The sequence below is a fragment of the Benincasa hispida genome, chromosome 3, assembly GCF_009727055.1.
Source record: "Benincasa hispida cultivar B227 chromosome 3, ASM972705v1, whole genome shotgun sequence".
NCBI classification, from domain to species: Eukaryota; Viridiplantae; Streptophyta; class Magnoliopsida; order Cucurbitales; family Cucurbitaceae; genus Benincasa; species Benincasa hispida.
This window is the reverse complement of record NC_052351.1, coordinates 9,864,574-9,875,249: the sequence shown is the minus strand read 5'-3', so window position 1 is coordinate 9,875,249 and position 10,676 is coordinate 9,864,574. Positions and strand designations below refer to the sequence as shown.

General features: G+C 34.2%; 1 protein-coding gene across 1 annotated transcript; it reads right to left on the bottom strand.

The window, feature by feature from the left end:
* Positions 1 to 3,381: 3,381 nt before the first annotated feature.
* LOC120074630 (putative PAP-specific phosphatase, mitochondrial) lies at positions 3,382 to 10,239 on the bottom strand. Its single transcript, XM_039027810.1, has 10 exons — positions 10,061 to 10,239; positions 9,866 to 9,962; positions 9,519 to 9,621; positions 8,936 to 9,144; positions 8,608 to 8,667; positions 8,087 to 8,472; positions 7,680 to 7,758; positions 7,552 to 7,602; positions 6,054 to 6,240; positions 3,382 to 4,866 (listed from the first exon to the last, which is right to left on the bottom strand). Exons 1-9 carry the CDS (start codon positions 10,159 to 10,161, stop codon positions 6,091 to 6,093), a joined length of 1,236 nt encoding a protein of 411 aa, XP_038883738.1. The 5' UTR covers positions 10,162 to 10,239; the 3' UTR covers positions 3,382 to 4,866; positions 6,054 to 6,090.
* Between the last annotated feature and the right edge of the window lie 437 nt (positions 10,240 to 10,676).

Below are 10,676 nucleotides of genomic sequence, written 5' to 3'. Positions count from 1 at the left end.
AAAAAAAATTATAATAATAAAAAAATATTTTTAGAAATTGTTTTTATAAAATGAAAAATTAAAAAAAAGAAGAAGAATGAAAGAAGAAGGTGGAATGGGGAATTAAATAAAGAAAAAAAAAGGAAAATTTGTACGGATATCATTGCTAACATCTTGCTCTCGCTCAAAATCTCGCTCTCATTCTTAGGACCTCGTTCTCTCTCATAATCTTGCTCTCTCTTACTCTTCCCTCTTTCGTTCTCTCCCAATACAAAATTATTTATAACACATTAAATAATTATGAGTGTTATGAGAAAGGTATTTCGTTATCTCCACATCAAATCACTTGAGATGAAAAAAGTACCCTTCATAAAGTTTCCAAAAAAAAAATCAGACCAAAAAAAAAAAAACTGGAAACTCCCAAGTTAAGAAGCTTCGTGCCAGATATGCACCAATGAATGGGTTAGAAAGAATAATATATCTGGAAACTCCCAAGTTAAAAAAAAAAATGGAAACTCTCGCCCTCTCTCAATATCTCGCTCTCTTAGCTATCTCTCAATATCTCGCTCTCTCTCCTACTCTTTCCTCTTTCGTTCTCTCCCAATACAAAATTATTTTTAACACATCAAAAAATTATGAGTGTTATGAAGAAGGTCTCCAGAATGAGGAAGATTTTTCGTTCTCTCCACATCAAATAATTATGAGAAAGGTCTCCAGAATGATAATTAAACAAACTCAATAATAATGTTACGGCAAGGTCGAGGGTTCAAAATTCGACGTACAAAAAATACGAAAGGGGAAGGTCGAGGTCGAATTTTGATCCCTCGACTTATTTAAAAAAAATAAAAAAACAACAATATTTTTACAAATAGTTTGAAAACAACAATATTTTCTAAATAGTTTCTAAAAGGACAATATCCTTTTAATTTTTCAGTTAAATTGGGCTGGGAGATTTTTTTGGATTAACTCGAAATTTCTGGTTGGTTGAATTGATTACCCGAATGACCCAAATAAGGTCTCCAACCCAATACATCCCGCTCCTTAAAATTCGGTTGAATTGAGTTGGGAGATTTTTTGGATCAACTCGAAATTTCTAGTTGATCGGATTGACTATCCGAGTGACCCAAATAAGGTCTCCAACCCAACAACATCCTGATCCTTAAAATTCGAGTTGGATTAAGTTGGGTTGTCGAGTGATTTGTTTTTTTTTTTAATTTTTTTATTAACTTAAAATACTTACATTTGTATACATCACATATTAATAATTAAAATTTCATAAAACTTAAATATCAAAATTCAATATATCTATAACCAACATCATAAAACATATATGAGTTATAATATTCATAAATTATAATATATATATATATATATAAATTTAGAAATTCGAATTGGAGAGATCCACCCGAATTTTTAAAAGTGTAACTTGAACCCGATCCAACTCAAAAAATATAAAAAAAATTGAAACTAATCCAATCAAAATGTAAAACTGACCCAACCCAACCTTTATAATTTGGTTAGGTAGTTCAGATTATTCGAGTTGTCGAATTATTTGAACACTTTTAATTGGAAAAGACCTTTGAGGGCAATTTTGTCCAAGAAAGAGGAAATTTTGCATGCATTCACACAAGACATCTGTACGGAACTTCAAGTTGCCTTCAATGCCCAATTATTACAAGATAAACTGTAGTTGTTTAATCAATCATTTGATTTTCTAAATCTTCAATATCTTCAATTCTGGATTTTATGCGTGTCCTAATCAGAGCCGTTCAACTACAGATTTGTATGACCTCATCAGTCCATCCGTGAGCTGCCACGTTGTCCATGGCTGCTTGTCGGTTCAGTATCGACATGAAACGAAACTCCTATTTTGCTTTTGTAATAAAGTCTACCCGCTTAAAGTTTTTCAAACAACATTTTTTTTACTTTGAAATGTGTTAAAACTTTGGTCCTCTTTTTCGATTTCTATGTTGGTTTAGCGTGTGAGTGTTGTATTCATACATGAATGAAAAATACGTCGTAGAAAATAAAATACCAAAAAGATAGTAATCCTTGCATAATTTTAAAAGTGGGTTTTTTCAAAGTACAGTATTTTTGGGGAATAAATAGTGTTCACTCTATGGGAAAAAAATTCAAATCTTTAATTTTACCATTCATATAGTTTCAATATTATTTTTCATGGCATTCACATTAATATTTAAATATATAAAACACCCCTCTTTAGAATAATTAATTTCAATTATATCCCTAATTTTTGTTAAGTTCAATTTCTATTCTTCAACTTTGAAATTTATTTCAAAAAATACCATTGAACTTCAAAAAATATATTTCAAAGTTCAAGAATACAATACAATATTTCAAATATATATATATATATATATATATATATATATGTATGACAAAATTACAAAAAGACAATCCTAATTTTGACCTATATTTCAAACGTACATTTGTTCCTACTATTAGAGTAAAAAACTGTTAGAATGTTGAATAAAAATTTAGACTTAAAATGGAGTGACAATGTCCTAAAAAAATCGAAGCCTAAACATCGCACGTCATTCTTGGTCATCATACATATTTCAAGTCTCAATTTCCATACAAAATTTTAACATATTTTTACTTCAGAGCTGTTTTTGCAACATCTATGGGCACAAGGTTGTTTTTTCAAATAAAGGGCAAGGTTTTAAAAGTTCTCTCTCTTTCTTTTTTGGGTAATTTTGCTCAAATGAAACTTTTTAAAATTAGGAACATAATTAGAACTTATTTCAGAGTTGAGGAATGTTTTTGTCAAGTTAGCTAGTGAATTCTGGTCTCTTTAAAAAACATAATTAGCTAGTAAATTCTCATCAATTGAACACCTATTTAGAACTCACATAAACTCAATAGAATGTAGTATTAATTGAGATTTTCAAAATTACTGAAGTGGCCACATGCTAAATAAGGTATGACGACCTTTTTCAATAATTACTTTGAGAATTAGGTTTAAGCTAGTCAATGGGCTTCACATATTTATATTTAACCAAGCCAGGACACGTTTCAGTTAGATACATGATATATAAAATTTAATGGACTTTTAATGGTTGGAGCCAGCTGCCCACCAATTCTACTTCAAAATTTATTGTATTTTTCTAATGCCTAATGGTCACTTCTCCCATGGAAAAAGTGAATATATACGAGGACTATATACACCTTGGAGTTGAAAATCATGTCTACAAGTTTCTCACCCATCTTAATCTGAGATCCGTACGGTCTAATAATATTTTATTAACCTGCAACATTTCTTCTGGAAGCTTTTCTTCCCAAGCCAAGGAATTTTCAAGTTTCATATTAAATCCATTTTAGAGTAATTTGATGTTGGTAGAATCACTTCTAGATGTAGTACAACTAAACAACAACCAGGTGTTTTAATTAAACGAATAAAACTATATATAAATAAAGTTATTGTGGCCAAATTACACAAATCCTAATTTGAACACCCATGTGAACGATGGTACATATAGGGCAATGACCATAATCCAAGTCATCGGGATCAATTTTATGGAGACGGCCATAATTCTCGTGGTAGCAAATCTTATATCCATTAATACAAGGATACGGGAAAGGGTTTTTTTTTTTTTTCTTTGTTTTCTTCTATAATTATTATAATTGGATCCTTGGAATGCTAATAAAGATTAATAGTCCACAGGGCCATGCGTATTCTAGGCTTCTAGCCAATTAGGTTTATAACTTGTCCAAAATACGTGCTTTGGAGATTGCTTTCTAAAAATAATTGCTACGTGTTTATAATTGAAAGGAGGGCAAATAAGACAATTGGAAGAGTAACAGAAACAGATGCTTGATAGTTTATTTCTTCGGCACTTCAATCTTTCAAGTTTCAACAAACATCGCGTAGTGGTGGGTGTGCCTTTTTGTCTCCATCAGATTTGTTTAGCAGAATTGCGTAATTTAGGAATTAGGGCCACTTTTCATATAAAAAAGAATAGACATGAAAATTGAACCTCTAACCTCAAGAATACAATACATACATGCGAGTTACTATTAAATTATTAGGTTCATTTTCGCTCTCAAATCTATAATCTGTTCTCTTTTGAATTATATCTTTTATAGATTCTATGCGTCCTAAATATAACAGATTGATAGGAAGAGCTAAGAGGATCTATTCAAACAGGTGGTTCATTTCCATCTTACAAAAGTTCAAAAATTGATTTTAATCAACTCCATTTTGGTCACTCCGGATTGATTTAGTTACCTTTGTACTCAATTTCTAAACTGGTCACACCAATTTTCGTGCTTACTCTTTTTCCTAAAAGGATGCAAACCTATTTGCGCCCGTAGTTGGAAGTTTGGAAACAAGATGGAATTGAAAACCATTATTATTTGATCAATATGGGAGGAGAGGGGACAAAAAGCAACAAAACAAGTTTGTTCCCCCTTGAACTCCTATGACAGAGGAGGAAGTCCCAAATATCTTCAGTTTGTGCAGGTGGGGTACGAGAATCGTCTTCATTGGAATAAACAAGCCCAGGTGGCCAGATTTTACAGGACAGGATCATTTGAAAGTGGATTGGTGTAAAACCCAAAAAGGACTAAAATAACTTTCCCGTGGTAAATCTATAACTAGGTTGGAGCCTATGTTTATAGCCATATTGACATTTTGCCTAGAATTCTAACCTAGGGCATTATGTTCACGGCGTGCACAATAATGTAATACTGAAATCGCAACAAAAATCCAAGGTTGTGGTAGCCTAATAATTGAACTTAAGGGATTGAAATAATAAATGTAGTCGTTTAATTGGTCAACCATTCACATTATTGAAGATAAGCTCAGTACTTTACCGTAATTAACGTCCCCCAGATCCTTTCCACTGCTGATCTCCAAAAGCAGATCTACAGAAAAAGTTAATTTGTTGATAAAAATATTTAACAGTCACAAAATAAACTACATGATTTTATGTTGATAAAAATAGCAACTGGGCGCATTCAGAATATCCCAATTTGTTTCCACTTATTAATGAAGTTATACGAACCACTGGGCGTCCTTGAGGAATAGGAGTCTCTTTGTATAGTAGTTCTTACAGAAATAAGTGGTATATACTTTTTGGGAGATATTGTCTGCATCTCGTGTAAACCAGAGGCCAATTCACCTCAGACACTATTAGGGCTACTATTACGGCCAGGACGTGAAAACAAGTACCTTTTATGTAGACTAAATAAGCGAGACAAATTTGAAATCTTTTTGCAGTCTTACAAATTTTTGCACAAAGAAATTAAAATTTTGCAGATCAATGAAGAGAGTGCTTAGAAGGTTACCTAAACTACATATATTTTGAATGTGCTCATCAAAAAAATAATAATAATAATAATAAATAAATAAATAAAACATACGTGTCATATATTAGCAGTGAAACAGTATATAATATTAATCAAACAACATTCAGAATGAAACAGTCTGGTGGGAACGTCTAATTTTTGCAGCAATGTAAAATATTAAATCAATCAACCACCATCCGTTGCCCTAGCCCAAAATTTATTAAAGGGGCGTTTGGGGCAATGAGTTGATTATTATAGTTTGGTTATAATAGTTTATATTTGAGGTATAGATTATTTTAATTTGGGTTATAATAGTATGTGTTTGAAGTGTAAACTAAAGAATAAAAAAATGATGAATGTAAAATAGTGAAAAATGTAGCAAATTGTAAATATTGTAGTAAATAAGGGTTTTGAAATAGTGTTTGACTTTAGCTAATTGGGGAATACAAAATAGTATTTATTGTAAAAAAATATGATTATCATAGTCTAAGGATAATTCTTGCCCCAAACACACCCTAAAGTGTTATGTAATAATTGTTTGGTCAGCTACTTGTATAATTGTAGATCTAAGGCCTTTTCAGAAAAGAAAAAAAAAAATGTAAATCTAAGGATTTCTTTTCACTTGATCGTCTTTTGGCCAGGTTTCAACTAAAATTTTGACTATTCCCAAGATTAGCAGTACTCTTAATTTGGTGGAGACTTCAAACCTGGAAGATTCAGAGAGTTGAGTAAAAGGTGTTCGAAGAGGAGATGGGATGCCTTACCAAATTTAGGTGATAGCCATGATAGGTAGTCTCAGCATCAAATAATTGATGAAGTGGATGCAGTCATCTCAATTATAAGATCATGTAGGCGACCATTAGTGACAAGAACGCCACCTGAAGGGGATAAAATCCTACGGCCAGCTTGATCAGCAGCAAGATCAATGTCACTGCCTTTCCAGTCAGTCACCTAATCAAACAGAAAGAGCTCCATTAACACTTCATTCAGGTGTTTCAGAAAGAAGTAATACAAGGATGTATTTGGAATACATTTTCAAGTGTTTAATTTAAAAAATGTCATTTTAGAAAAAATTAGAGTGTTTGCCAACCACTCAAAATAGCTTTTAAAGTATATTTTCAATTATTTTTGTCAAAAGTGTTTAAATAAAAATGAGTATTTTGAAAAGCACTTTTCCCTCCAGTCAATCCAAACGGGTCCTAAATATTCCATGACCGTACAAAGATGAAACTTTGATGATGATGATGATTGTCTGTCCAAATATTATCAACAGTCGAAAGTAATTTAGTACCCTGAACCATAATCATGAAATTCCTTCATGCTACAATTTTTATTTTCTAGATTGACTGATTTATATGAGAGACCTTTTGTCATTTTCAATTCTGAGTGGCCATTTTTTACCGAATAAAATGAGAAGGCCAAGGCTTTATGGCTTAATGCTACTAGTCATTTGTGCAGGAATGCAACTAAGGGATAGAGAGGTATTCTCACGAGAAGAGGTAGCCTTGTTCATAGGAAAATTTTTGTTTGTCCTTTTAGTGCATCACATAAAGCCTTTCGTAATCATGATCTTTCAGTGCTACTTGGAGAGTTTTGCAACTCCACTGATTTATTGACAGTTTTCACCTATACAATAATTTGTAGATGTAGTAGGCAAAATCCAAAAAACAATGAGAAAGTTTAAGAAATCCTTTGCAGAAAACTAACCGATGGCTGTCACCATAAAGTTGGTGTGATTATCATTATAATTCCACGGTAGCTTTATATATCATATAAATGATGTGTAATGACACTCTGGACCAGGATGGTACAGTACAATCACTCAGAATCTCAAACATGCAACAAGAAGCCAGGATAAAGACAAGAGAATTCCTTCTAATGCTTTTGTGTGGTAGATTGAAGGCTTGAAGCATCAGAGTCGGACAACATATTTAATGAATAATAAATGTTGTTTCCTTCGACAACAAACGAATTTTGGATGTACCATGTAATATTTCCAAGGTTTCTCCAAAAAAGGGGAAAAAACGTAATGATAATGACTTGGTATCCTGTTATAAATTTCCAAAGCTCAAATTATAGCATTATAACAATCGTTCTGGCTTTTTCAAAAGAAACAAATCCTGTGAAAAGTATAGCTCATCCATTGACTTTAATTTCACATCATGTCAAAACTTTAAAAGAAATGCCAACAAACGTGCAAGTCTAATGAACAAGAAAAAAAGCAAGCTTAAAATGCTTTTCAAAAAGGGTAATGTAGCATACCTTCCCACCGGCTTCATGCACACAAATCATGCCAGCTGCATGATCCCAAGTCTGCATATCAACAACATTAAATTTTGCCGAGGTGGTATTGCTATTCTCTGATATAAAAAAGGAAAACAGAAAAATACCTTGACAATAGTTTGAGATTTTGCTCGAAGAATGAAAACAGATGCCCTACCAGCAGCCACCATGAAATACTTGCACAAACTGCAGGAAAATTGTGAGAGTATGTATTTCATCTGAACGTCCAAATTGAGGCATACATTCGATTAATTTATTTAGGTTATTTTCAAATAATCTTTTTAGCTGTAAAATGCTGATGTGCAACTAAATTTGTGTAGTGGAGGGGGAGGACATATTCAAGAAATAGATGCTTGAGTCCTACAGTACAGAGCATTAGTCTTTGCATCTATGCTATAGATAAACTTTAAAAACCTAAGAAGCCATGCACTGCAATTACTCATTTGGTGATTAGAATTTTAGGTGGACGAATCTTGTTAGGAAAGGACGCATGTATTATGTGGGTAGCAAATACCTTCCACAACATGTTCGAAGGAGAAGAATTTGACCATTCCCAACTTGATCGGCATTAGTTGTTGCCTGCAAAGAAGTTGACGGGGGAAGCGATTCCCACATCTGACTATCTGGGATACAGAAGCGAGCCTCGTGTACAAGGCAGTATTCATCAACAAAACATCTAGTCCAATTATGAAACACTTTGTTTGGGCTTTGCATATCTAATAATCTCCTTGTCCATGTTCCATATCCAGAATGAGCAATCATTATGGCTCCTGACCTGGACCAGACACCACCACTTTCAAAATCTTCAGAGTTCGACTCATCAGACAAATCTCTGTGCCAGTTGGGGCATCCCATAACACCTAATACAATCTCTCCTTTAACCACAAGAGCCAGACCTACCTGAAATTTTTCGAAGAGTTGGAAGATAGAAAATCAGGAACCCAAAAATCAAACTAAAAGTTTTGAGCACTCCCTGTCTAGTTGTCTTCATAAATATGAAATAAGTACAATGCAGACGCCTATTAGATGACATACCACATATAAGACATCATTCCCTCTAAGAAATCCCCGTGTACCATCAATTGGATCCAATACCTGCATTGGAATTCATTAAAGCACACATTAGGTATGTTCACAGATGGATGAAACAGTATGAAGGGGAAACTTTAAGCCCTTCCATTTCAAACGAAGTGGTATCTCCATAACCTAAAATCACATTAGCAGGGATGCAATATAGCATATGGAAGGAATTTCAAGGGCAATGACGACACTCAAAAATCAGAAAATTGAAGAAACTAAAACCCAGCATAAAGATTTTCCATGTTTCAAGTCACAAGATAATAACACAATTAGGAATCCCCACCCAATATGTGGCTGGCTTACTTCCGAAAGCAAATGCAACATTCGCTCCCCTGTCAATTGCTTCCAGCACATCATCCTGCATCAACTCATTTTGGGAACTTGACTTCTCAGTAACTACTGTCAGTACAGAATGTGCCAAATTCTTTGCACGTAAAAATGTAGAGTCCTCCTCAGCTACTAATGGAATCGATGGAAATAAAGTACCCAACTCTGCAGCAAGAAGAGTGGAGGGAACAAAGGAACAATCAATTAACAATTACTTCCGTTGGCTTGAAGAATTGTATATCAGCATTATGAACACCAAAAACGCATCAAAAACGCATCGTGAGATGGAGTACAGGACCAACTAAAATCATAAAATGAAAATAGAAGATATAAAAATAAGCTATAAAATGTGCAAACTGATAATTATTTTACAAAATAAAAATAAAACCCACAGCAGCAACAACAACTAGCAAACATTGCATTAGCAAGTAGGCTGATTGAACTAGCCGCTGAATTGGGCACAATTACAATTTACATGAGCAAAATTATGATAAGAAAAATCGACCAATGCGATTACATACAATTTAACTTTTTATTACCCAAACTTACAAGCGCCTGAACTCCAAAATCGGCAACAGTAACAGGAGTCTGATCGTTTTTTTCCAGAATCTGTCCATCAGCGGATAGAAGTGACGATTTCACCTGCCAATAATCAAAACATGAATTCGTCTAAACGACTAAGAGAGATTGAATTGACTGACCTTCCGGTGGTTTTTTCCACATCATTCTCACAGTAGAAAGTTAGACTCATCATACAACCGTAATGCAGTCTTATTAAGATTTAGAATCGTAGGTTTGTAATACGTATCTCACTTCCTATGACGTATTACATATTCGCATCCAAACAGAAAACAATGACGAATTAAAGAGAAGAAAGAGAAATTACGTCAACGCATAGACGACAAGCTCTCTGCACCACATCGACAGCTGCTTCGAGCTCCTTCCGATACTTCGCATTCTGCACCGGCAATGGCAGACAGGACCTAACGACAGAAATTTAAACAAAAATAGAAAAAGAACTAAGTAAAGCGTGAAGAACACATGAATTTCCAAAGAAAAACACAAGGATGGAGACAGAGACCTTACGTTGCAGTATTGGTGGCGTGGGATTGCAGAGATACGATGAGGCGAACGAGTACATCGAACCGTTGAGAAATGAGACGAAGAGTGAAGCAGAGCCATAGCGGGAATCAGGATATTTGAGACTCAACAAAGCAATTCTTGTGGCGAAGATCAACTATGAGTTCGGATTGAACTGCCCACCATTCGAGAATTGGGAGAGAAAGAGAGATGGAGACCGCAATGGGCCGAAGACAAGGCCCAATTCAGCCCATTCCAGCCCAGTAACGATGACCTTGGACGAAGCTCCTCTTCCACCTGGATTTCGCATGTGCTGACATGGAAAATTGAAATTTTCAATTCCTTATGCAAATAAAATAATCAATTAAAATTGCGTCCAATCGCAGCAATTTTTCTTGCGAAACACGCAAACTCATCCTTATCTATTCTTTTCTTTGCTTTATATAATCAAATCCATTAATCTAAACTGTTCTGGAATTTGAATCGGCTTTGATTCTTCGATCATTTGATTGTGGCATGAGCAGGGTGTTTGGGCAATTCGCGACTCGGTTTATTCAGAGGACGAGAGATCAGCTGGCTGTGAAGAGCGATCCCGCTGCCTTGAAATCTCTCAAGGA

Coding starts and splice junctions, on each gene's coding strand:
- LOC120074630 (XM_039027810.1), bottom strand. CDS start 10,161: ATGGCTCTGCTTCACTCTTCGTCTCATTTCTCAACGGTTCGATGTACT. Junction 8,473..8,607: donor GGAATGATGTCTTATATGTG/GTATGTCATCTA, acceptor GAAAAATTTCAG/GTAGGTCTGGCTCTTGTGGT. Junction 7,759..8,086: donor CTTCGAACATGTTGTGGAAG/GTATTTGCTACC, acceptor ATTTTCCTGCAG/TTTGTGCAAGTATTTCATGG.